The sequence below is a fragment of the Doryrhamphus excisus genome, chromosome 18 (genome assembly GCF_030265055.1).
Source record: "Doryrhamphus excisus isolate RoL2022-K1 chromosome 18, RoL_Dexc_1.0, whole genome shotgun sequence".
Lineage (NCBI taxonomy): Eukaryota > Metazoa > Chordata > Actinopteri > Syngnathiformes > Syngnathidae > Doryrhamphus > Doryrhamphus excisus.
This window is the reverse complement of record NC_080483.1, coordinates 13,022,501-13,049,974: the sequence shown is the minus strand read 5'-3', so window position 1 is coordinate 13,049,974 and position 27,474 is coordinate 13,022,501. Positions and strand designations below refer to the sequence as shown.

Below are 27,474 nucleotides of genomic sequence, written 5' to 3'. Positions count from 1 at the left end.
CCATCTAAACTCACATAAGTCGTGCAGTCTGTTTATTTGTTTCTTTCGTTTTTTTCGCCACAGCGGATCTTTTTGATCCGCATACTGATTTTTGTCAAACATTATTTTACACAGCTCAAATATTGTTAAACTATCAACGCACTATATAACTTTGTGTATATGTGTAGGTTGTATTATTAGCATTTTTTGTCCTAACAGAGACTATATAGATAGTGGCAGTACTTCCTGTTTCCCTGCTGTGCAGGTTTTGTAAATGGATGGGAAGCATATGGTTAGAGCTCACATTGTAGTTAATATTCTGCATTATACGTTGGTGGTGTATTGTCTGTTTTGGAACTCCTATTGTGTTGCTGTGTGTGTAGGAGTGGGAATTGCGTGTGACGTGGTGACGCTCTGTGATTTGTTGCTAATATGATTTATTTTTATTTTTATTTTTATTTTTATTTTTATTTTTATTTTTATTTTTATTTTTATTTTTATTTTTATTTTTATTTTTATTTTTATTTTTATTTTTATTTTTATTTTTATTTTTATTTTTATTTTTATTTTTATTTTTATTTTTATTTTTATTTTTATTTTTATTTGTCGTGGCTCAAATGTGTCATGACACAATTATCTTTGAATGATAAGTTTTTTAAGAGGGTCAAAATTATTGAATATTGCATTCAATAGCATTAATGGCACATTATCAACCAGCAAAATGTTGTTGTTATTCTAACAGGCCCACATATGTACATACGTTTTGATGTGACAAATCTTAAGTAACCCCCTAAAATAGGCCTAGTGACGCCACTGGGGACACCAGAAACCACATATTAGCAAGAAGAATTGAAACCACTTCACACTTTTTGCATAACTACATTTCTCCCTGAACCTGTCCTGCATTATCTTTTAGAACATACAGCGTATGTCGGCTTCTGAACTAGAACAAAAATAAAGTGTCCAAAAAGGTGTGCGTCAGAGGGCCAGTGATGACGGGTTAAAGAGAAGAGGGTACTATCAGGTGTCGGTTACCACAGCAACACACACAAGCATGTAGTGGACGGGGAACACACTTCACGATCGGCACCTTTTTAAAGTTTCACATTCTATAGAAAAGAGAAGGGGCGTGGTCTAAAGGTTTTGGGGAATGTGCACACACACACACACACACATGCACACACATAAATAACAATCACTGCTCCTTCCTGTTTTTCTGGTTCCGTCTTCCCACATGCCAGACGGAACAAGCAAGCAGCACTCTCAAGGATTTTGAGGAGGTGTTTTTTTTTTTTTTTAATATTAGTGTTGTGACGTGCCGTGTGTGTCAGTGGCCATGGGGGCCGATGGGGGGGTGTGCCTTTGAAAGCAGACTCACCGGCACTCACTGTCAGCTAAGCCGACCTGACCGACCGGATCACTCCTGATGGGCGTCAGGGAGAAACCCGAACCCCCGAGCTCTGCCGAAGAAGAGTAGACGCCAATCAGATGCAGAAAAAGCATGGAGGCATTCAGACATTCTTTTCTGCATTTGACTTTTCAGATGTCGACATACAAGAGAGCCACGCTGGATGAGGAGGACCTGGTGGACTCCAGCGGGGACGATGTGTACCAGTCGACACCTATGCAGGTAAGACAAATAAACATGCACCGGTAAAGTAGTCCATTCTAACCCGCATTCAGTTTAAGGCTTAAACATGGCTTCATGTTTCTTCTCCCAGTTGACCATAACATTGATAATAAGAGTAGGACCACCTCGCAGTTTAACCCAACTGAGATTGAAAAGCAGCAAATCATCAGCGTCTTTAAAAAGAATCCATGCCTGAAGCCAAGCTGCTAAACACATGCTCCATGTTGATACTGTATGTCAGGCTTTTATAGGAAACTGGTGGTTTTGTGGTGTTAAGTTTATTGTTTTACCGTTACTATAATGATATGACCCCAGCTTGACGGGTGAGGAAATAAAAAGGATGATCGTATGTGTGGTGAGATGAGACCAAACAGTTCCTTTCTGGTGTAAAAGCCTCGTAATCTTAATAACTGCACATTATATACCCACAGGCATTTTTCTATATGGGTAACATTAATTGAACTTTATTTTCAATCTTGACTTTAATGGCCAATATTGCATTATATTATTACTGTGAGCATATATATTATAGCCAATCTAGCAAATGTTAGTAGATGGGTGGCACATGTTAAGGAAGAATCCATTAAATCTTGGTGTAGCCTGTCTTTTCCCTGTTTTAGTCATGAAGAAACTGCTCCTCCTCCATTCCAAAATGAATTGGTACAATCCAGTCATTCTTCAAGAACCACAAGAACCATGTGTGATAATTAAAAAAATAATAAAAGAGAAAATATTTTTTCCAACGAGTAATGTATTGGGTCATGATGGAACTTTTTCTCCCACACATAATAAAATATGGTATGGTCCTTGCTAGAGCTTGACTGATATGTGATTTTTGGGGCCGATGCTTATGAATATATGGCTAATATACAGTATATCAAAAGAGCATATACACAGGATATATACTGTACATGAAGGTAAATTCTTGTACTACCTATATTATATTACATTACATATATTTTCTTGAATTGACTTTACTTTAACTCACTTTAAAACGCTCTCCATGGTGCAAAAAATTGCATTTTTTTCCGCGTTTTGTCTCCTAAGCGAGACAGACGGATACAGCTCACATAGTGAGAGCTGGGGCGGAGGGGCCAATAAATGAAACTATAGGAAACACTGGCTCGTCTGTGGCTTTCACTCAGTTAGATGCAGTTTTGGGCCCAAACAAAGCGATGCGATTAAGCAACACAGTGGCTTTTGGCACTTGACTCAGCCACATTAACTTGGGCTTATCTTATTTAATTGCAACCAAGCTGAATAGTTTCATGCATAAACGCGGGAATCGGCTTCTGCAGCATGACTGTGCTATGTTTGTCCCTTACAGAGCATGCATCCTGGTCAGAGAGTACAAATTGACACAACTTTTTACAGGCTAATTTGAATCCTGAATGCTCGAAATTCATACTGATTTCTATTTGACTGCTACTGTTTTTAACCAGCCATATATATTATTTTGTAATATTTTAGTAATATATTTTGCATTTTTCCTGATTACCGAGTCGCCACAGCGGATCTTTTTGATCTGCATACTGATTTTTGCTATCCATTATTTTACACAGCTCAAATATGACCCCCTATGATAGTTTAACAATGCACTATATGAAAATTGTGTGTATGTGTAGGTTGTATTATTAGCATTTTTTGTCTTAACAGAGACTATATAGATAGTGGCAGTACTTCCTGTTTCCCAGAGTGCTTTGCTGTACAGGTTTTGTAAATGGATGGAATGCATATGGTTAGAGCTCACATAGTTGTTAATATTCTGCATTATACATTGGTAGTGTATTGTCTGTTGTCCTATTGTGTTGCTGTGTGTGTAGTTTTTTTTACACTAGGAGTGGGAATTGTGTGTGACACATATATATTATTTCGTAATATTTTTGTAATATTTTTTTGCATTCATTTTGTGTGTGCAGGTGACTCTTCTGCAGGGGCGCGGCCTTTCTTGTTGGCCAGACAGAACGTCGCAGGAGAGGAGGCTTTTGTTTCTAGTGTGTGTCCTGTCTGTGGGCCTTTTCGTATCCCTCATCACAACCGCTGTTTTCTACAGGCAGAGTGAGTACTTGAGTAACTTGAGGTTGATGTTAAACTCAGGGCAAACACGTAAGGAGAAGGACAAGCGGTGTCATTTTGATCAGCACTTGTTTGCTGGTTTCTATGTAACCATAAAAGAACCCATAGCGGTTTGGTGAGAACAGGATTTTGTGTTGCTGTTTTGAGTCACTTGGCCATCAATGGAACCTTCTATGGCAAAACAGTTTTTGAATTGTATAGTTATAGAATTATAACTAGTCATTGACCAATAATCAATATTTTGACTTGTACTGCAAATGAATATTGACTCCAAATGTCAGTTATCAGCCTCCTTGGCTGCTAAAAATCAGTATCAGCCCTGAAAAAAGGCCCAAAAACCCAATCTGTATGACGTACCCACTCAATATTACTATTTTTTAGAGAATTTTGCATTGAAGAAAAATAAATGTAATTGTGTTCCTTCAGAGAATATGCTGCATAAATCAAAATAACCTTAACATGTATGCAATAGAAGCTCTAAATGATACTTTGGTTGAAGATAGATTCCACATTTTAAACTGTGCGGAAACACCACAGCCACAGCTTCAGCTCTGCTTCCTGAAAACACACGTCAACCTCTCCACTGAGCTCCAACATTCCGAGATAAAACTGGTGGATGAGTCGTTGAGCCGAGTTGTTGGTTTCCTCTGAGTTGCCAAGGGAAGCTCGGTGCCACTTCCTGCTATTCACTGCCGTGTGTCACATCACATGCTGGCATAAGGGAAGGAACAGGGATGAATCCTCCTTGGGGTGCTAACCTCTTGGCTGCGGGGAACTTTGTCTCCACTTGTGTCTTACGATGGACCCAGACTATGAGGATGCATTTTGTGCACTCTGCAGAAAACCATTGGTAGTCTAAAGGTGAACTTAAGTTCTTTAATTGTGTTCTTTAATTGTGATTATTTAGATAAGGAACTCTCTGTGTGGAGTTTGCATGTTCTCCGCAATGTTTCTTCGGATACTCCGGTTTTCTCCCATATTCCAAAAACATTAATTGGCGACTCCAAATTGTCCATAGGTATGAATGTGAGTGTGAATGGTTGTTTGTCTATATGTGCCCTGTGATTGGCTGGCCACCAGTCCAGGGTGTACCCCGCCTCTCGCCCGAAGACAGCTGGGATAGGCTCCAGCATGTGAGGATAAGCGGTACAGAAAATGGATGGATGTAAAGTTTAGGCAACATTGTCAAAACTATCCTGGATATTATTATATATATATGTATATGTATATATATATATATATATATATATATATATATATATATATATATATATATATATATATATTTTTTTTTTTTTTTCTTTTTTTTTTTTTTTTTTTTTTCTACCGCTTATCCTCACGAGGGTCACGGTGGGTGCTGGAGCCTATCCCAGCGGTCTTCGGGTAAGAGGCGGGGTACACCCTGGACTGGTGGCCAGCCAATCACAGGGCACATATAGACAAACAACCATTCACACTCACATTCATACCTATAGACAATTTGGAGTCGCCAATTAACCTAGCATGTTTTTGGAATGTGGGAGGAAACCGCAGTACCCAGAGAAAACCCACGCATGCACAGAGAGAACATGCAAATTCCCCACAAAGATGGCCGAGGGTGGAATTGAACTAGATTCTCCTAGCTGTGAGGCCTGCATGCTAATCACTCAGTCGTCGTGCAGCCCCCTGTTGGAATTATTTCATGTTTTTTTTTTTTTACATTCTTCCTTCAGAATATGAGTCTTTGGTTATAGATAGTATATATTTTATTTTCTTTTTAAAGCCCTGGTATGGTTTACAATACATTTCAAATCAGCTTTGATGTGATTTGATTTAATAAAAACTTCAAGTATGAATTGCCGGGCCGAGTGCTCTGGTTTTCTGTCATTAAATTATGGTTACCCTAATCCAGCCTTAGCTTGAAGCTAATTACTACAAAATGATTTTTATGAGAAGAAATCTTCCCTCCAGGATGTGTGTGTTGTTGGCTTGAGCCTCTTCATAAATAATGCATTCCAGATGGTCTGTTGTCCAGCTTTGGAATAGCTTCCCATTATTCAGAGTATTGTTTAAAAATGTTTCATCAAGCCATTGGCCTGAATTGTAGAGCGAAATGTGCTTTTACAACACAACTCTTTTCATTTTGCAGCTCACCCGGGTATGTGTCTGACGGAGTCGTGCATCACAGTGGCCAGTGCAGTCACATCAGCCCTGGATCGCTCTGTGGACCCCTGCCATGATTTCTACAATTTTGCATGTGGGGGCTGGATGAAGCACAACCCCCTACCTGAAGGCAAGTCCCGCTGGGGGCCTTTCAGCAACCTGTGGGAGCACAACATGCTTGTCATGAAGCATTTGTTAGGTGAGTGTTATCCCTGGCATATTTAACAGTTTGTCAAAGCAAAATGGATTTTATTTCCTTGTTCTGCTTTGAGCAGAGAACACAACAATGAAAGGGCTGAGTCAAGCTGAGGAAAAAGCGCAGCGATATTATCAGGCCTGCATGAACGAGACCAAGATCGAGGAGTTAGGAGCAAAACCACTACAGGAACTTATCACGCAGGTATGCATGTTCCTTGTGACATCAAACGCCTTCTTTATCTTGCCCGCTGTTCGGAACACAAAAGATCTATTTGGTATTTCTATGATTTTCACGTTCTTAGACAGAGCCAATTCTTCAAAGAAGTAGAAATATTCCAAATAGTCCTAAAACCTTTAGCGATACAGGAAATGCTTTCAGTAACATTTCAACAGTTTTATAAGTGTATGATGTGGTACGGTTGAATTTATTTCGAAAAGCTTACATTGGACTACTTCACATTACAATTCAGAATTCCACATGTTGCATGTTCTCCCCGTGCATGTCCAGCTGCAACAACAATATGAACTATGAACAATAGAACAATAGAACATTGGATATCAAAAGTATGTTTAACCCCTCTGCAATCAATCAAAAGTGCGGGAAACACCCGAAAAGAAGTCGGGAGAAGCTGTACCACAATACCCAGCATGCATAGTGGCGGGAATATATGTGTGTTTTTTAGGCATGGGTATTACTTTGTGTGGGTTGTTTGGATTGCTTTTTTCTACAAGCAAAAGGTTACATCTGACTGGAAATCACATTTCTAACTACAGTTTCCATGGTAATGGTTTAAAATAAGGAATTTGGAAATGCTTGGCGGGCCTGATATGACCCACGGGTCACAGTTTGCCTACCCCTGTTCTAAAGAAATGCTTAAAAGATGAAAGAAATATATTTGATCTTGTACTGCTTTTCATTTTATGTCTTAGTATTAAATGTAAACGAATGAAAACATACTAACAACTCAAAAGATCTATTGGAAATATATTGGAATATTGGAAATTTACACAAATATTGATTAATCCATAGGACTCTAGTACTGAGCAGCCTTGACGTAAATGTAGGGGTTTGTGATGGATATGAGATGTCACTTTAACATGACGACTTCATAATTGATAATGTTGTTGAAGTAGTACTTTTCAGTCACTGTTGGATTGTTATGCACTGCTAAGAACGTGTGAGTCCTGAATAGAATCAGTGTTCAAGTTCCTTCTTTCGGTCTACTTCAACCTAAATAAACCTCTTCCAGATCGGAGGATGGGCCCTGACCGGATCCTGGGATAAAGACAACTTCCAGGAAGTTCTCTGTACGGTGTCGGCAAACTATCGCACCTCGCCTTTCTTCACTGTATTCGTCAGCACCGACTCCAAGAACTCATCCAGTAACATCATCCAGGTGAGATCATTCATCTCAGCCATGATGACAACGTGGCTCACATTGTCTTGTTCTTTGGTTTTGCAAGTCAAAAGGTCAGAAAATTAAATGCAAAAAGTCTAATTTCTTTTGCCCCCCGCAGGTGGATCAGTCCAGTCTGGGTCTACCGTCACGGGATTACTACCTCAACAAAACAGCCAATGAAAAGGTACTGCAGTACTACACATACCAATGAATGAGTCAATATTTACAGTATACTTCTAAGAAAGAAAGGCAACTGTTTTTTGGTAGCATTGTATTTAATGATGAATCAGTAAGTTTACCAAAATATGAAAAACTGTCTTATAATAAATAAGCGCAGTTAGCGCGCAGACCTCACAGGTCTCACAGACCAGGGTTCAATTCCACCCTCGGCCATCTCTGTGTCGAGTTTGCGTGGGTTTTCTCCGGGTACTCCGGTTTCCTCCCACATTCCAAAAACATGCTAGGTTAATTGGCGACTCCAAATTGTCCATAGGTATGAATGTGAGTGTGAATGGTTGTTTGTCTATATGTGCCCTGTGATTGGCTGGCGACCCTGCCTCTCGCCCAAAGACAGCTGGGGTAGGCTCTAGCACCCCCCACGACCCTCGTGAGGAAAAGCGGTAGAAAATGAATGAATGAATGATTAATTAATTAATTAATTAATTAATTAACTAATGATAAATAATATAATGATAAATTTCCAATACCTTTTGATGATAGGGGGGTTCAGTGGGGAAAAAGACAAACATTTCACTTAAAGGGGGGAAATCCATTGGGGATTGTGTTTGTATAGTTTTGGATTACCTTGCTAATTGGTTTTTATCACACACACACACACAGCTCATCACTTTGCCCTCTTTGCAGTATCTAACGGCATACCTGAACTTCCTGGTGGAGTTAGGCGTCCTTCTGGGGGGCTCAGAGGAGACGTCTCGGCTTCTTATGGGGCAGATTGTGGACTTTGAAACGACCCTGGCCAACATCACAGTCCCCCAGGAAGAGCGGCGGGACGAGGAGCTCATCTACCACAAAATGGAGGCCAAAGACTTGAAGGTGAGAGTCTCCATAAAAACTACAGCAGTTCCATGTGCTGATTTGTGTATTTGGCTGCAGACTTTGGCTCCTGCAGTGGACTGGATGCCCTACCTCAACAAAGTATTTGCTCCGGTGCCACTCACTGAGTCAGAGCCAGTGGTTGTGTATGCCAAAGAATACCTCCAGAAAGTATCTGACCTCATCAAAAACACAAATAAAAGGTTTGATTCCACAGGCGCAATAAACTTGCACACTCCAATTGACCGCGTAATCATAACAAATTAAAGGTAATGCATAAAAATCTATTGACAGTCATGTTTTTCCAGCCTTCTCAACAACTACATGATCATGAAGGTGGTGAGGAAGATGGTGTCCATCTTGGATCAGAGGTTTCAGGATGCAGAGCAGCGCTTCCTAGAGGTCATGTATGGGACTAAAAAGGTAATGAAATGCGAATATACCATTAACACCCCAATTAATGCTTTATGCTAGCTGAATTTAAAACATATGCAAGAGAAGAGAAAATATGTGCAAGTGACTCCCTAAGCAAGATCCTGTCGGAGCAAGCTGTAATAACAAAGACAAGCTGTTTCAGTTTTATGTGACAGTGCAGTTGAGCCTTGTGTTACAACCGGTTGTTCATTACAAGCAATGTCTCTGACCTTTGACCCCTGGCTGCTTGTCTTTATGTATGCTGTATAGGCATGATGATTGTTTTTGTTCGCATCTTTCCTTTAGATGTCAGATCAAGCAGGTGTTGCCAATTTTAATGTGTCTCTCGTACATTCATCCTGGGAGTGACGCTTCCTTATTGTTATTACAAAAACATGAGATGCATTCAGGAACACTCAGAACATCACAAAAACACATGTGTGCATGTGTGTAAGGAAAGAGGAAGATAAAGAAAACATGAAGTGGATGTTTTCATTACTCACTTAAACGGGACCTATTATGCTTTTTTCACTTTTCTGACCTATAAATGTAGTTAGAATGTTGTATTATTATGTTAAACGAGGCCAAAGTTTCAGTTAATGAGGTTTTTGCATTTGGAAGTGAGCCCTGGAAAAAGTTTGTGATGGCTCAAAACGCTCGGTTTCAAAAGGCGTGGTAAAACTGCCCCTTTGTGATGTCACAGAGAGATTACTTTTTTATATGGTTCATAGTTAGGAAGCGCCACCCTCGGCCATCTCTGTGTGGAGTTTGCATGTTCTCCCCGTGCATGCGTGGGTTTTTTCCGGGTATTCCGGTTTCTTCCCACATTCCAAAAACATGCTAGGTTAATTGGCGACTCCAAATTGTCCATAGGTATGAATGTGAGTGTGAATGGTTGTTTGTCTATATGTGCCCTGTGATTGGCTGGCTGGCGACCAGTCCAGGGTGTACCCCGCCTCTCATCCGAAGACTGCTGGGATAGGCTCCAGCACCCCCTGTGACCCTTGTGAGGATAAGCGGTAGAAAATGAATGAATGAATAGTTAGGAAGCACTTTGGATGTATGACCAATGGCGGGCCATGGTTGGAATAAATTAAAACCGACCATTTTGGCAGGAAGCACAAATGAAAGGAAGTACAGCTGGAATAGGTGCAGATTCTGGGAGATCTAAAACGTTTTCTGTGCGGGTTATTGTGTGTAGCTGCTCTATAGGAGTCACAACTCAATACAAAGAGTCAAAAAATGAACACAATAGGTCCCCTTTAATTTGGATGTGATTAAAATTTTGAATCATTTTACAGCCCTAATTCTTTTATGTCAAGGCTTTCTGTCTCTTGTCAAAAACCAGTAAGATTGTTGGTTCTTTACCACATGTAACCTTGTATTGACTTGACATTGCAGAGCTGCACTCCTCGCTGGAAGCTGTGCGTCAGCGACACAGACAGCGGCCTGGGCTTTGCTCTAGGCGCCATGTTCGTCAAAGACACCTTCGCCGAAGACAGCAAGGCCATAGTGAGCACGTCACTGTCAGCCTTACAAGTGAGATGACGTACTGTATTTTCTCACCAACGACCCCATCCTTGTCTCCCCTTGCAGGCCGAGGACATGGTGGGAGAAATCAAAAGGGCGTTTGAGGACAGCCTGAAGTATGTAAACTGGATGGACGCTGACACAAAAAAGGCAGCAAAAGAGAAGGTAGCAGATTACACATTTGGTGTGGAAATATATCTACTACTATGCTTTTCTTTCTGTACAGGCAGATGCTATTTACAATATGGTTGGATATCCGGAGTTCATCATGAACACCACAAAGCTGGACAAAGTGTTCAATGATGTAGGTAAATGCGGCACGTATAACGAATGAATGTCACCTCATGGAAACTAAACAAGACCATATCTTCTTTCTTTGTTGTAGTTTGAGGTGGTGTCAGATCTTTACTTCCAAAACGTCATGCAGTACTACAACTTCTCAGCCAGGGTGACAGCGGACCAGCTGAGAAAAACTCCAAATAGAAATCAGTGAGTGTCATAGAGACCACCACGCAAGAGAATCATTTTTCTGAGCTCTAACGGTGCCTTCACTGAGAAAGTTTGGTTTTTTTTTGTTGTTTTTTTGTGGCCCTTGACATACACTCATACTTTGTTACACTACTGTGATGTGAGTGATTTTCCCCAAGTAGGATTCCTTATTTAAAAATACAATATGTTTATAGTTTGAGCATAGAAAACCAATTTATTCATTCATTCATTCATTTTCTACCGCTTATCCTCACGAGGGTCGCCTATCCCAGTTGTCTTTGGGCGAGAGGCGGGGTACACCCTGGACTGGTGGCCAGCCAATCACAGGGCACATATAGACAAACAACCATTCACACTCACATTCATACCTATGGACAATTTGGAGTAAATCAATTTATGATCTAAATAACACTATTAGAGCTCTCCAGACATTAAATAACACCCCTACAGGCACCTTTAAACTCGTATTACCCTATATAATAAATACAGTGGGATGAAAAAGTATCTGAACCTTTTGGAATTGCTCACATTTCTGCATAAAATCACCATCAAATGTGATCTGATCTTTGTCAAAATCACACAGATGAAAAAAACAGTGTCTGCTTTAACTAAAACCACCCAAACATTTATAGGTTTTCACATTTTAAGTGCGGAAATGTGAGCAATTCCAAAAGGTTCAGATACTTTTTCATACATAGCATACATAATATGATTATATAATGAATAATATATTATTATATGTCAAAGATAAAATAACGGCCACATGGTGGACATTGGGAACATTAGCTTGATTGGTTAGAATCTCCGCTTGGGCATCTTGGGCATCTTCTCTGCGTGTGTGGGTCTTCTCCAGGTACTCCGATTTCCTGGCCGCATCTCATCTAAAGGCTCCAGCATACTCCTGTGAAACTGCATAGAAAACAGTATTGAAAATGGATGGATGGAGGTCATATTAAAAAAAATTATATATTTTTGAAAAAACTTGATTTCACTAGAGTGAAATTCGAAGAACGAGGGACCACTGTATTATAAAACCAAGAATTTATTAATAAATATATTAATGTACAGCATTATATTATTAGATATTACACAAATTTACTTTGTCAACTATAACAAAGCTGAAATGTGGATGTTTTTCCATATAGCTTAGCATATTCTGACCTATATGAGATATATGAGGTTTTAGCATCTACAATGTACAAAATGTATCATATTTTAATTAGTTTAGCAGTTAGGCCCAATTTTAGGCTAATTTCTGTACTCCTATGCAGTCATCCTTGTAGAATCCCTGCAGACCTTTTAGTGATGTCCTCTCACTAAAAGGTCTCCATTTCATTTTGCAGGTGGAGCATGACCCCCCCAACAGTGAATGCATATTACAACCCCACCAAGAATGAGATGGTACTACCGGCGGGAATTCTTCAAACTCCGTTCTACAGCCGATCCTGGCCTAAGTAAGTGCATTGCACTCGTTTTAGGTTGGTTGACTTGGATTGGGTGAGGGTGTTGTTGGGGTTGGTGACAGGGTTTATGTGGGCATTTTGGCCGGCCTGGTTACCCGGCAACCTCTTTTGTGACAGCAGGACGGGAGGAAGTCGCCACTCCAATAAATAGTCAGGCATCCCTCCCTTTGTGAAAGCCACAAAACCCCATTGTTGCACTTTTAGTTGCACTTTTAGAGCCCTAATAAAAATAAATACATACATATACTTGTATTTGGAGACTTTGCACTGTTTTCAATTACATTTGATGACATGTTTGAATTAAGTTATCTTTCCCATTGAGGATGATTGCAATATAATTCTCACAGAATGTGTGTTTGTTTAGGAATAACACAAAATGTTGATAAAAAAGATGCTAACTGCATTTCATTTATTGCAGAGCTCTGAACTTTGGTGGCATCGGGGTCGTCATGGGACACGAACTGACCCATGCTTTTGATGACCAAGGTGAGAAATCACTTTTCTTCATCAACAAGTGACCATCTAGTTAAAAAAAGTAATGGTTTCCTAATTCCGTGTCAAGGGAGGGAATATGACAAGGATGGCAACCTGCGCTCCTGGTGGAAGAACTCGTCTGTGGAAGCCTTCAAGAAGCAGACTCAGTGCATGGTGGAGCAGTACGGCAATTACAGCATCAACCAGGAGCCTCTGAATGGAAAACACACACTGGGAGAGAACATTGCAGACAATGGTGGCCTCAAGTCTGCCTACAAGGTAAACATAAAACAGGTTAAAAAAATTGTACGCTTATGACAAATAGTTAATAATATATGGACAGTTATTTGCTAAATATTTTTGTGGTGCACTGAACAATATGCAGCATAAATGTGTGTGTAATCTGATGGCTTGGTCCCTTGAAGGCTTATGTGAACTGGATCGAGAAGAACGGAGAGGAGGCCACGTTGCCTGCCTTGGGAATGACCAACCACCAGCTGTTTTTTGTGGGATTTGCACAGGTTTGTGTCGGCCATTTTGTTTGTATGTTGTGTTTTTGTCTGGTTCCAACTGCCACCATCTTTATGAACCGTTATAAACTGTACAGTCAATATTCAATGAGTTTCATGTGCAGTTCTCTGGTTATTATTGCACTTTTCCTTTTTGGAAAAAAAAATAGATTTTTGAGGCATTTTTTTATAAACTGCTGTAGTAGAACTATAAATTGTACCACAAGTAAGATGAGGATCTTAGAGGACTAAATCATGTACTGGGGATTCACCAGTTCACCTATAAAGCCCTCCATTTTATCGTTTTGTACACATGTTGTGACCTCGTAGTAACGGGCACATTTCTGATAACATGTAATACTTGGAGTATTTTACTGTATTTTGGTCATCTTAAGCATTACCGGAACTTCTTTCCTGGGGGCATTGATTTCACAGAGACCATAACAAACAACTACTATTATGCTCATTATTCGGCACCTTTGTATTGAGTTGTGGACTCCTATAGAGCAGCTATACACAATAACCAGCACAGAAAGCGGTCTTCCAGAATCTGCACCTATTCAGCTGTATTTCTTTGGATTTCATGGTTCCTGTGAAAACGTTTGTCTGTTTTAATGTAATATCCACTGCATCTGCAGAGATGTTTAGTTGGTAGCGTGCAGGATCTCAAAGTTTTATCAACATTTTGGCTTATTACTACAACCTTCTACTATACTCATGTAAGGCATGACTTTTAACCTAGCATTAACTTTTCCAAACTCAAATGCAATTCAGCTCCAGTGGCTAACATTACCTCTCTGTAGAGACATGAAATGTTGTAAATGAGGCACTGTTAGCAAGGCGCTGTGTCACAACGCCAGAAAAATAGTTCTTCGGTGTTAGCTCTTACAATAACAACGGCACTATTATCGTGATTAAGTGATTACGTTTACGATGACATTTTTGCAGAACTGCTGCAAATTGATTTATGTACAGTAAATTGAACATTGGTGATGTTTTTTTGTGATTTTTTTAGAGGTTGGACTCGGTGAATCGCATTACGTGCATTGTTAGCTCCATCTAGTTAGCTGTATTGCTCTCTTTAGAATGCACAGAAAAAAGGAAATACATTTTCATGGCTTACATAAGGACTTCAGATGGGCAAATTTCTTATCTAATGTTGAACATGATTAATATGAATGGGTTTCTTGTTTTGGTTTCAGACTTAACTATACAATTGCAATTGTTAGAATAGGTCTAAATCACGTGTAGTCCCATTGCTTTGCAGGTACTGTCCAAACTTGACTTTAAGAGAAATAAATCTACACCTTCTTCCTTCTTCTTTTTGCAGGTGTGGTGCTCTGTTCGGACACCCGAGAGCTCACACGAAGGCGTCATCACCGATCCCCACAGTCCATCCCGATTCAGAGTCATTGGGACCATCTCCAATTCACACGAATTCTCAAAGCACTTTGGCTGCAAAGCAAACGCACCCATGAACCCCAAACACAAATGTGAGCTTTGGTAGTGCCTCCAAAAAGGGATCGTGGGGGAAGCCGACCGTGAAGGGGTACGCCAAGAACCACTAACAAGCCTGCCTGCCTGCCTTAGAGGCCTTCTTGCCAGGACTTAACACGCCTGCTGTGCCTTTGGATGATGATTGCATCTCTAGCTTCCCTAAAGGCCTGCTGAGGTTGAATGTTTCCCATAAATGTTTTTTTTTTTAACACTGGAAATAGACATTTAAGGATGAGGGGAAACTCACACTTTCTAAACCGCCTGGATTAGGTCACATAAAGTAACTCCCCCCACTGATGTTTATTTTATCTGGCACCTTCTGGTTTCCCAGACCTTTTTCAGGACACATACAGCATGTCAATGAAATACAACAAATGACATTTACGACAAGAAATGGTGTTCTTAAAGTGTACTCGTGATTGGCCTACATCCCATTTTGTGCTCTCATGCTCAATTTTTACTTGTACTCTTGTTTTATTTATGTCACATATGTAACACTGAACAGGGGACCAATGTGTTTTTTAGCCCGCTGAAATACAAATGTCCACTTAAAGAGCATTTAAAAGCCATATATAACCAGAATGTATAGAATGATGGATTCTATTGCAAGTATTACGCGGGAAAAAGATGCACTGTTTTTGGATTTGTGTACAACATGGTCTAGCGGTTTTATTTTTAGTGGGAGAACTTTGCTGCCCTAAATATTTAACGACAAAGCCACTTTTGGACTGGTTGAAAACATACAGAAAGAATGTAAAAAGCATTTTTTTTTAAAAAAAAAAAAGCTGCTGAGATTGTTTTGAATTGTTTTGCAGTCACAACCAAAATAAACCACTATGATATGTATCACTTGTAGTTTGTGTGACAAATTATTTTGTATAATAAAACAACCATAAAACTAATTGTTCCATTTATTTTTGGTTTTATATTTTAGTGCAGGATTGCAAGTCATTTGGCTAACACAAGGATGCAAAAAGCAAGTGAGGACAGTAGATGGCGCTGCCGCGGTGCTGTTGCAGAATATGGATTCTTATTAAATAGTTTGACTGTAAAACATCTTTATACAGTTAAGATCGAATATCGAATGTATAATTGGATGAAAACTCACAATGTAGAATGTTTCATTGTGATTATTTTTTGCTTATGGAGAGTTAATTTTGTTAAATGAACTAATAATGTGGTGGGTTTGTTACCAGATAATGAAATTCAACAATATTTCAGGTTAAAATGTGTGTCATTGTACAGAAATAGATCATATGTGCAGTATGGAAACGAGCACAGACCATCGCTCGGTTGATTAGCCGAGCGAATCCGTAATTGGCCGAGAATTGCCGAATCATCTGTCCTACCCGGACTGCTGGAAGCTGCGCCATGTTGGCCAAGTCTCTGATGATTGTGAGGACAAAAATGATAAAAAATACTCCCGACGAGAAGAAGAGGTAGATCTCCGCGGGAGGTTGAAGACCGTGGCTGTTACTATTTTCGTTTTTTCTCTCTTTTGGGGAAAAGGAGTGAGCCCGGCCGGGATCCGCAGAGAGGCTCCGGACGGGCGAGGGAGGCTAAAAACCTCCCACCGTCCCCATGAACAGCACCGCTGATCCGAGCAGCGACTTTCCATGAAAAAGGGAAAGATTTGTGTTACTATTTGAGCTTCGTTATCCCGCTTCGTTGAGGGGTTTGGGGCCTGCCTCCTTCAACAATCCACTAGGCTTGCTCCAATGTGTGCAAGCTAAGCGACGCTTGCTTTTTTCTATTTCTTATTATTAGGCAATTGTTTTTATGTGTTGATGGTTGTTTTTTTACGATGAGTTTGCCACCCAAAGTAGTCCCCAAACCCGCCGCTGTCGCTGCTAGCGGACCTGGAAGCGGCCCCTCTCCGTCGAGTCAACTGCGGGCTACCCTGACCTCCGTGTCTCTGCCGCCGGGAGCCCCGGCAGCCCCCCAGCCCGGCGCTGTACCGCAGACTCAGTATCCTTTTGCTGCACGGTAACATGAACTGCTTTATTAATATGTCTGTTGACAGCATCAGACATGCTTATTTAAGTGTGATAGTGGTGGCTGGATGCTGATGGTGTTGCTGGGATGGGGAGGGGGGTGCGAATAGCTAGCCTGCTAGGTATGCTAACGCTAGCGTCGCAAGCCGGTTTCTAAATGTTGTTTCTGGGGAGTTTGCCTGAAAACGACAGGCCCTGTCGCACCCGTAGCCGCTTAAGTGTTCATGTGGTGCCTGATAATGTGTGGACGTGTGTCAAAGCAGTTGACATTGTTGGTTGAAGCGGGCTTTCGTCATTTCTGACACCGGCTACCGGCGCCGGCTTTGTTCGCTGTTAATGGCTGGGTAGCTAGCAAGGTGCATTAGCCGCGTAAATGTGCCAATTCAACTTCGCAGCACACCTAACTGCATCTCCGTGAGTGTTTAATATTTTGGGCTAAATAAGGCCCAGCTTTTGGGGGATTGCACTTCCCCTCCCATTGAACATTATCCACTAGAACGCACCTTGACGGGGCCTGTTAGCTGTCAGGCGGATAAACCAGTAAGTGACAAGTCGCAATTACAAGTGCACATTATAACACGTTGTTCGGTTTGACATGGCGATTAAATGTTTTATTCTTTTTCGCTTAATTGCCGTTTAGTTATGTCACACTGCCGTGACCGTGTTTTGTCACCCATTAACACGCAGTATTGTGCTAAGTGTCTTAACACGTTGGCCTGTTTACCTGGGAAGGTGTTTACAACGAGACAGACTAACCTACATTTGGTCAATGACTGCACTTTTGTCGTCTATTCTTATAGTTACAGCAAGGTGGCACTAAGACAGATAGTGGAACAAGTCATGATGTTCACTGGTTCTTCTGGCAGTCAGGGAATGTAGGTTTTTAATGGATTTGGATCTGGCACGTTTTTCACTAAAATCGTGGGAAATTTTAGATATAGCAAACTGCATCGGAGTCAAACCAAAGACATGTGCTGTTAAAGTGATGTGTGAGCAGTGCTTGGGAAACCTAAGACCGCTACCTTGTTCTTTATTACTGGGTCATGTCATGCATATTACAGTGTGGGTTTTTGCATGTCATTATGTATGAGGGTGCTTTTATTTTGTATATGATACTTCCTGTTTTTGCTGAGATGTTGTGGTATTAACTTATCCTTCCATATTTTACCATTTTGCATCTATACGTCACAAAGGTGTATTGGCAGTGTCTGTGAAAATCTACAATTTTTTAAAAAATGGCTATTAATAGTCCTACTGGGAACCCCCACGATCACTTTGTTTTGTGTGTCCGCAACTTTAATGATAAGCAGTTGTTTATCAAGAAGCCCATTGTACATTTTATCCACTTAATACATATACAGTCGGGCCTCGCTACATCGCGGTTCGAAAAACGCTCCCTAGTGCTATCACGGCTGAGGAAAAAACGAAAAAGCTGTATCCTAGTTGACTTTGGCTGATTATAACTTTAAAAAAATATATATATTCTAATATTCTTCCCCACGCTGACCTATTCTTAAGTCTAGAATAAATACATTACAGCCTAACTAGTTAACTTGAAAGGTTGCTACATTTTAAAGCGGTGACCGTATTTTTATGTCACTTCAGAGGTCCTGTAGCCTGTGGATAAGCGGTGCGTAATGTTATGTAAACAAAGCTAGCAGTATGGTTGGAGTACTTGTACTGGCCCAGGAATGCCTTGTTGTCCTCCCTGGGGAACTGGAAGATGTGGCCAGGGATGGGGATGTCTGGAATTCCCGACTGAAACTGCTGCCCCCGTGACCCGAGCCCGGATAAGTGGAGGAAAATGGATGATAGGTTATTATTGTGCCTGTTCTTAGATAATTCCAACCTGCAATAAAAGCCTGTTGCTGCGGCAATCAAGGCTGCTTTTATGTTTCAGCTACTGACACCTAGAGACCAGTGTAGAATACTGCATATAACAATTTGAATGCGTCAGAAACAGCAGTTTTTTGGAATTTTGCCCATCATTCTCAATCCACATATTTCTTTCCCTTTTCTGTGCAGTTAATATGAGTTCCCCTTGAACCTCTTTCTTTTTTTGTAACACATCTTAGCTTTTGTTATAACCCAAAGCCGAACTCGATCAGCCATCAATATTCACAATTCAGGATCCATATCAGTTTTTGGACCTGTGCTAAAGTGTGTGTGTGTGTACATGATGACTGTTGCTGCAAAAAAGTAACCTTGAGCTTGGACTTGTGGATTGTTATACCGTGTTTGTTTATTTTTGTTATGCAAGGTTGTTATCATTAATAACCAACAGACATCCAGAATTGGTGCTCATGCGCGAGTACTGACCATAGACACAGACCTACCTCTTCCAACTCATTTTTCGGCCCTTTGTAAGAGTTGTTGACTCCTATAAAGCAGCTACACATAATAACCAGCACAGAAAGCTTTCTAGAGCTTCCAGAATTTTTTTGAATGTTCCGCTTCCCTTAAAAACAGTCTTGTTTTAATTCATTCCACCTATGGCCCACCTCCAGGCACACCCACTCCGCTGTGGTTGGTCACACTCCCGAGTGCTCAGTGGGACTTCCAATAGCTACCGAACCTAACTTTACAGGAGTTGAGACCCACTGATTAGGGCTGGGCGACGTGGACAAAAACTCATATCTTGATACGTATATGTATAGGTAGAATATTGATATATGATATATATCTCAATATTTTTTCCATAAACTGAATTTAGACAAAAGTCAAAGCCAAATATGTGTGCAAAGTTTTATTAAAATGTTAACAATCTTATAGGAAATGAGCCACTGAAATAAAATAGGATATTCATACATTCATTAATTTTCTACCGCTTATCCTTACGAGGGTCGTGGGGCATGCTGGAGCCTATCCCAGCTGTCTTTGGGGCAAGAGACGGGGTACACCCTGGACTGGTGGCCAGCCAATCACAGGGCACATATAGACAAACAACCATTCACACTCACATTCATACCTATGGACAATTTGGACTCGCCAATTAACCTAGCATGTTTTTGGAATGTGGGATGAAACCGGTGTACCCGGAGAATAAAATAGCAATCATGCTGTACTCTGCAGCCGGGTTAGCGCTGTTATTGTTAGCACAAATTACCAGTAAATGTCTTTAGTATGTAGTTTAACTTTGTGTTGTGATGGACTAACTTCACCACGCACCACTACATTAAATGTTCACGTTTAAGCATCTTAAATGTCACCTTCTAAACTGACCTCTTTACTCCTAAAAGGTCACTTGCAGGATGTGGAGTGACACGACAGTGCGGTGCCTGACTGTGTGTGTCTTTGGTCTGTTACTGTTCTTGGTTGCTGGAGGAACACCCAGCGCATGCGTCTGCTGCCGTGCTAGCCAGACAATGGTGGCACTGCTTAGCATTCAGTACAAGAGGCCAAGGTGGCGCTTCCCACAATCTACCAACAAAGGCCCAGGTCAGCCAGCCTTGCCAAAGCCCCCTCCCTTCTCCTTATTTCATTCCAACTCACCTCAGTTTGCTGCAGGCCCAGTTGAGAAACCGTCGCCTTTTTCCCAGGCCACCTAGCCCTTATCTTAGAATAATAGTTCTTTAACCTGAGCAACATGACTTCCATTTACAGTGGAACCTTGGTTAGTGTCATTAATCCGTTCCAGAAGATTCAAAACAAACTGAAAAATCCTCATTTTTTCTGTTCAGTGATTTCCATTGTGAAACTTTGGACTTTGAAACCTGCAGCTAATTTATACTTAAGAACTACTGCTAATTGTTTAAATACTGTGCCAAATCAATGACGAGCTACAAGGGAACTCATAACGATCTTGTAGCGTTTTACGCGCATAGATTTCAAAAGCTCAGTTCACATTAGAAGCATCAGTGAAGCTCTATTGCTCCTTTGCTCATTTTTGGAATATTTTTGAAAAACAAGATAGACATAGCGTTGGGTACTTGTGCTAGCGAAACAAAAGGACACGTGATTATGTCTAATTAACACATCATCAAAATCGAAAGTAGTTGATATTGAGCGCCATGCCTTTTCTTATGTTGTCCTTTTAAAACTGATGTTTTGCGTCGTATAAGATAATCGTTCGTCACCCATCAATGAGCGCGGGGTCTATACAGCAAAAATAGACGCACCTGTGTCGGATGGTGTGATATTGCCAGACTGATTTAAAATAAAAGCAAAGGTATGAAGCGTTGCATGTCTACCAAAGGGAGCCCTCTGGCGCTCATTGTGGTTAACCGAAACATACTGTAACCCAGCGTTTAATACATCTATTGATTATCGTGACAGTTAGTTCCCTAAAGGTACGTATGTACCAAGATTAGTGGTAATTCGTCTGAACGGACTTAAATTACATGTTGAGCTGTGAGAAATTTCAACTAAATCAGACTTATGGAGTCAAACTTTAGGTCTGTAATAATGGCGCCGCCGTGTGGTGTTTGAGTGTCTTTTGTGAAAGAGAAATCTTGTGATGTTTTTAATCTCGCAAGATTTTGTGACATGAGATCTTATGACTCTTAGGGCTGATTTTTACCCACTGCTTATACTGCCATGACACAGATCCGAAATAAATACCACAAGAGGGAATAAAATATCAGAATTGTGTCACTCGTGCCGTGTAGCGGAAATCCAGCCAACACAGTAGTTACCATTGCTAATTTTCATTATGCGAGCAAGTCAGACGTGCTGTCATGTTCAAGTATGAGGCCAAGTGATATACATATATACAAGCTGCACTAGCGTACTTAAAGGCAGGTGTGTTTGTGAAAATATTCTCACGCATACTCACTGAGGGGAAGTTATAAATAAACTGCTGAGCTGTTATGAGCCAGCATACAGGACAGTTCTTTCCAGAGAGAGGCGACTTCCTGCACACTCATCGAACAGAAACTGCACTGAGCTCAATGCAAATAAAAATCACGCTAGTCATTGTTGACTTGGCTGTCGCCTTGTTCGCATTCCTGGGGTCTTCTTTTTTATGATAATTATGGGATGTGTTGGAAAACAAAAACAAGACCTGGTGGAGTCTGTGTTCATTATTAATGTTCTGGCTAATAGTTGGCATGGTTACTTTTAGAAATAAGCTGTTTAACATTTTCGTGGCTGCTGTTTTCAACCTTTTAATTTCCTACCTGAAAATCTGAAGCAGATGATGATGTGCCTTTTGTTGACATTATCCAGTCTGGCCGATGTATAATATATATTTTTTTCTTTTAGTGATTGCCATTCTGCAGGAAACGTGCTAAATCGGAACAATATGTTCTATGTTATGTACGCTCTTGCAGACCTGGACGAATAAGTGGGAACTGCTGTAAGTTTAAACATGTTTGAGATGCTATTTATCACGACTATATTTGGGCTCCCTTCCCTGACTTTGATGATGCCTCAGGTGCTACTGACTGAGACGTGGACATTTTTCAAGGCTTCATCAGTTATTGGCATGAAAGATGTGAAATTATGGACACGGGCAGATTGGAACTACCGGGGGTGCATTCTCATCACTTTTGGTGATCTTTCGGTGGCACTAGCTAAAGCTGTTTTTCAGTCTTTGATTTCTATAGTTTTAACTAGGGATGCTCCGATCAGGATTTTATGCTAATGATACCGATAATCCATGAGTGAAATTGGCCAATACCAATACTGATCACATACGTACATGCAGTGTAAATGTTTAAATGTAGTACTGGCTATATTAGGCATCACCATGTTTTTTTTATTGTAACATTTATTTTCAAACCTTATTTCAAGCAAAGCCAATATGCTTCTTTTACCAGAACATTAACAAAATGCTGGTATTCGCAACTCTCATTTTTTATTTCACAGTACATTCATTTCTCGTCTTCTCACATTATATATTGAAAACCTGAATGAAAGCCCAGATGCAACCGACTCCCTTATCATTCTGAAAGTTTGCCATGTTTTCACAAATTAAATGTGAGAGTTGAGTTCACCAAGGTAGCACCCATTGTGTGTGCTGCCGAAGCAGGCAGTGAAAGCTTTGTTAGCACCACTTTGTGTGTGTGTGCGTGCATGTGTGTGTGTGTGTGTCTCCATCTCCATGTGTGTTTGGGGAAGAATGAGCGATAGGCGAGTGGGCCAGCACGAAGAGAGAGCGTTTGTGTTTGCACCATCTGGGACATCTCCGCTCACTTCCTGTGCCTCGTTTTGTGTTTTCTCTGCTTTGGAGAGTTCCAGGTAGCCTGCGTCATACTGGCATGGTCTCCTATGCTAGTTGCATGGATAGCTTTCTTTTTGTGTGTGTTTGTGTGTGTGATTATTTGATTGATTATGGTCGTAGCTTCACAACACTAATTTGTTTTTTTTAAGGTGCTACCCCTCTTTAGCTGCAACGCTGTCTACACTATACCCCAGATACATGAAGAAGTGAATGTGTCCATTTTTCTCATACTTGCTTGATTATTGTTCTATGAGTAATATCACTTAATCATTTCACTACAAAATAAAAACATGCATGATTAGTGCTGATATCTGATTGCAATATGTATCGGAACGATATGCAAGGCTGCAATATCGGTGTTAAATGGTGGCAAAATTTTATGACAAGTTGGGGAAAAAACATCAAAAATTTCCGTTTTGCACTGTTGGATCTTAAGCAGGTTGTAAGTAAAGCAATTTGTCACAGAGCTGATAGTAATTTAAACAAGTTTTTAAGACCAGTTAAAAAAAAATGCAAGAATGTACATTTTGCAGTACTGGATTTTGAGGAGGTTCTAAGTAGCTTTGAAATGCAAAAAGAAGAAATTTATTGCAAACAAACATTGTAATGGTAATTAAACTGAAATATGCTGTTAATCAGCTGATGAAAATGAAAAAAATTGAGAAAATGACAGTAATGAAAAGCTGTGCCATTGTTGTTAATCGCCTAAAAAATTGGTTTCAGCATGCTTCTTGCCAGTTTTTTTGGGGGGCTGTTGCTCGGGTGGTGAAGTTGACTTCACAGAGGGCATCCATTATTGGGAACTGATGTCCATTTTTGTAAATTTCCCTTGCCATCCATCCCCAAATGTTCTCAGTTGGATTTAAATTGGAGTAACAACACGCAGGATGGTCCAAATTAAGTGATGCTTCTGGAAGAAGTCTTTTGTCAGGTGGATATTATGAACTGGAACATCATGGAACAACATGTATAAGGACTGTAAGACAGTGGTAAGATGTGCTGTAAGTGCGACAGAAGAGTTCAAGGTGGAGGTGGGTCTGCATCAGGATCAGCTCTGAGCCCCTTCTTATTTGCTATGCTGATGGACATGCTGACAGATGAAGTTAGACAAGAATCTCCATGGACTATGATGTTTTCAGATGACATTGTGATTTGTAGTGAGAGTAGGACAAAGGTAGATGAGATACTAGAAGAGTGGAGGTTTGCACTAGGAAGGAGAGGAATGAAGATTATGTGTGTGAATGAGAGGAACCCAAGTGGAAGAGTGAGGTGACAGGGACAAGAGATACAAAAGGTGGATAATTGGGGTCAACAGTTCAGAACAATGCAGATTGTGAAAAGGAGGTGAAGAAGCGTGTGCAGGCAGGATGGAACGAGTGGAGAAAAGTGTCAGGCGTGATGAGTGATAGAAGAGTTTCTGCTAAAATGAAAGGAAAGGTATACAAAACTGTGGTTAGACCGGCCATGTTGTTTGGCCTAGAGACAGTGCCACTGAGGAAAAGACAGGAAGCAGAACTGGAGCTAGCAGAAATGAGGATGCTGAGGTTCACATTGGGAGTGACCAGGATGGATGGGATCAGGAATAAGTCCATCAGACGGACATTACATGTTAGGCCTTGGAGATAATGTCAGAGAGGCCAGACTGAGAGTTTTTCTTAGGTGCTTTGATTTCACATTGCCCATATAGCTTATGCTACTTTGATCAATAACAGCAGCATAGATACAGCAACAGGGAAAAAAAATCCTGACAGAATCCATCTGTGAGTGATGCTGAGACTAGTGGCTCGCCAGGCGTCATGTTAGTCCGCCAGATAAATATAGCTGCTACGATTACAATATCGCAGTAGCTTGGCTAATATAGAAGTCAGTTATGTAAAAATAGGTACTTCCCATGACGTCCATTGTTGGCTAGCTCATATTAACTCTGTTTTCTTGCACTACAATGCTCAAGAAATATATTCCCCCCAATAAAGTGCAGTTCCTCTTTAACTTAACTGTTAATTTACTATTTTCTTTAAATTAATGGTATTTAAGTAGCTATTTAATTAATTGGCATATGTCTTTTTATGTTATGATATGAAATACACACAGTGAATGTGCGATATTGTAGATACCAGCCTTAATTTTACTCACATCGTAAACAAAATCGGTATCACTCATCACTACCATCAAGGTTACACTTATTCTCATCAAAGAATAACACTTTCTTTCACCTTTCAATGTCTCTCTCGTGCAAATTCCAAAAAGGTAATGTTTTGGCTTTGGAGATGAGGCCGTTGAGGTTGTAAAAAAAAAAAAAAAAAAAAAGCCTGAGCGGAGCTCGCTGTTGTATCTACCAGAGTCAATGTTGGTGGTACTTTGCGGCAAGCTGGACTGGTTCAGGACCAGAGCTGCAACGGATTCCGTGTGAGTCCGGGGTCAGAATCTTTTTAAGTTTAAAATGTGTCCAACCTCAGCAGCAATCATTGATTTACAGAGAGAAATAATTTTTGCCTTTGCCATCAAGAGATCACGACAGTGTCAATGCTTGACAGAAAATTACATTGAATCCACATTTTTGCCATTTCTTTGGCTTTTAAAGGTTGTGGTCCCAAACATTTGATAAACTGAAATGCTTGCTTGCAATAAATAACTAAAAAAAAATTGCCTCACTCCCATTTCTTCTTTTTGCATTTTAAATCTCTACTTAACCTCCTTAAAATCCAACAGTGCAAAACTGGTCTTAAAATCTTGTCCAAATCATTGTATCAGCTCTGTGACAAATTGTATCAGAAATGGGATGCTTTGTCGTGGACATGCCCATTTGGGATGGCCCTGTTGTGTTAAGGCTCTACACAAAAAGAAAAAAATAGTATAAAGGATTCCTATTTGCCAGTCGGGCAGTTAAAGGGTTGAGGAAATTTACCTCCCGCCCCCCAAAAAAGGGTTTGTTTGCTGCTGAAAAAACATAACCATGTGAATCACAAGCAATTTGGAGGCTGGGAAATGTGGGCTTCACCGGCCAAGACATCACAGTCAGTTCCCAGAAGTGTGCCCAAATACGATGCCACCTTTACACACACTCACATTTACAGAAATGATTAAGGGGAAATTATTGCACAAAACGGAGTGAACCCAGATTTTTAAAATACTGTAGATGTTATCACCTGAGACAACATTTTCAGGCTAGACTAGACTCTGTACATGGATTGATTTACACTAAAATCTAATACCAACAAATGGTCAAATTTTGTGCCCAATTTGGACAGATAAGGATATTTTTATATTATTATTTGTGGCTGTCTTTACTTTGAGTCCGCCTTGTTCATAGACGGGTGGTTGCATGGGGATGAATGCCTGGGAGAACAACGAGGCATGACTCGGGCCAGAAGGAAGGACAGCCAGAACTTTGGTTTCCCCAAAGTCATGTGACTTCGAGGACTAACCTCTCCTATCTGCCCATTCAAAGCGGTGCTTGGCATCTGTTCAAATTCATTCTAGATGTGAACAAGTCATAACAGGACATTTTACTGGTTAATTATAGTATGTCCGCCACAGGCACAATAGTTTATCCTTTTAGTCTTTGAACCTTTACCCCAGCTTGTCCTAAAATCCATTTCACATTTTCCCTCTAACACTTACAGTAAAAGGTACATGGTGTACTCTCAGAGAGGGATGCTTGTTTCGTGGGGCGGGGCATTTGGGGAATCCTTGAAATGAAAGTCTGCAAGCTGTTCAGCTCAGAGGAAATCCCTTTTGGGTATAAAAGTCTACGCTATCATGGACAATATATTGAATGTGTGTCATTTCTGCAGACTTACAACTTCCCCACTCAGAGTACCAAATCTCCTCATGGGGCTTCAATTTTGCTGTTTGTAACAATTAAAGTCTCACGCTTGTTTGAAAGCCTCATGAATGAAAGACCCAAACAGTTGCATGTATCACAACACCCAGTTTTCCTTAAAATGCACTTTTCCAGAATTCCCCGGGTTCCGCAATCACTGGATGACAGAATCTTCTCCACACAGCCTGGCGTGGCTGCCGTCTATAGCGTGAGTCTCCACAAAAACACACACACACACACCTGTATGTATTCAGCTGTGTTTGATGCCACATTTCACACTAAAATTAAACAGAACACTGGTACTTTATCAGTAACATATATTCTATTCTACTGATCATGATTGTGTATTTTTGAGTATAACTATGCATCGCCGCATGGCTCATTTTGCAGATGGGTATTGTTCACTCTGTGCTGCAATTAAAGTTGAGCAATCTGGATTCCTGTTTATTCAAACCAAATGTGCATTCAGCTGCAGGGACCTGATGAGTTTGAGAGTATGGTGGATAATCACTAAGGTTTTACGATGAAAGTGGCGCCCGTGGTGTAAAGTGTTGTGCAAGTGCCGTGCAAGGAGGACGAGGGGTTTGCTTTTCCCCTCATGTTACGGATTCTATACAACCGGCCCTCCCCCACCCCATCA

The 27,474-nt window shown here is 40.6% G+C and overlaps 2 protein-coding genes across 12 annotated transcripts in view; both read left to right on the top strand.

Annotated features, from left to right (window-relative positions):
* Positions 1 to 691: 691 nt before the first annotated feature.
* On the top strand, positions 692 to 15,736 carry ece1 (endothelin converting enzyme 1). Its single transcript, XM_058055160.1, has 18 exons — positions 692 to 1,609; positions 3,529 to 3,667; positions 5,814 to 6,026; positions 6,103 to 6,227; positions 7,276 to 7,422; positions 7,544 to 7,609; positions 8,290 to 8,478; positions 8,539 to 8,681; positions 8,787 to 8,901; positions 10,294 to 10,404; positions 10,489 to 10,587; positions 10,649 to 10,726; positions 10,808 to 10,911; positions 12,255 to 12,365; positions 12,793 to 12,860; positions 12,937 to 13,127; positions 13,274 to 13,369; positions 14,688 to 15,736. The coding sequence occupies exons 1-18, from the start codon at positions 1,481 to 1,483 to the stop codon at positions 14,862 to 14,864; spliced, it is 2,301 nt and encodes a 766-aa protein (XP_057911143.1). The 5' UTR covers positions 692 to 1,480; the 3' UTR covers positions 14,865 to 15,736.
* A 450-nt stretch (positions 15,737 to 16,186) lies between these two features.
* Positions 16,187 to 27,474, top strand: part of LOC131105990 (eukaryotic translation initiation factor 4 gamma 3-like) — a 35,254-nt gene continuing 23,966 nt past the window's right edge. For all 11 annotated transcript variants that reach the window (XM_058054608.1, XM_058054607.1, XM_058054610.1 and 8 more), the window contains exons 1-2: positions 16,187 to 16,822; positions 26,970 to 27,042. In XM_058054608.1, coding sequence (XP_057910591.1) covers positions 16,659 to 16,822; positions 26,970 to 27,042 — 237 coding nt within the window. In that variant the 5' untranslated portion in view covers positions 16,187 to 16,658. The remainder of the gene's footprint in view (positions 16,823 to 26,969; positions 27,043 to 27,474) is intronic.

What these genes read in the sequence shown, in the direction of transcription:
- ece1 (XM_058055160.1), top strand. Translation starts at nt 1,481, where the DNA reads ATGGAGGCATTCAGACATTCTTTTCTGCATTTGACTTTTCAGATGTCG. An exon ending in TCATGTATGGGACTAAAAAG is followed by an intron (nt 8,902 to 10,293) that starts GTAATGAAATGC and finishes TTGACATTGCAG; the next exon opens with AGCTGCACTCCTCGCTGGAA. An exon ending in AAAAGGCAGCAAAAGAGAAG is followed by an intron (nt 10,588 to 10,648) that starts GTAGCAGATTAC and finishes CTTTCTGTACAG; the next exon opens with GCAGATGCTATTTACAATAT.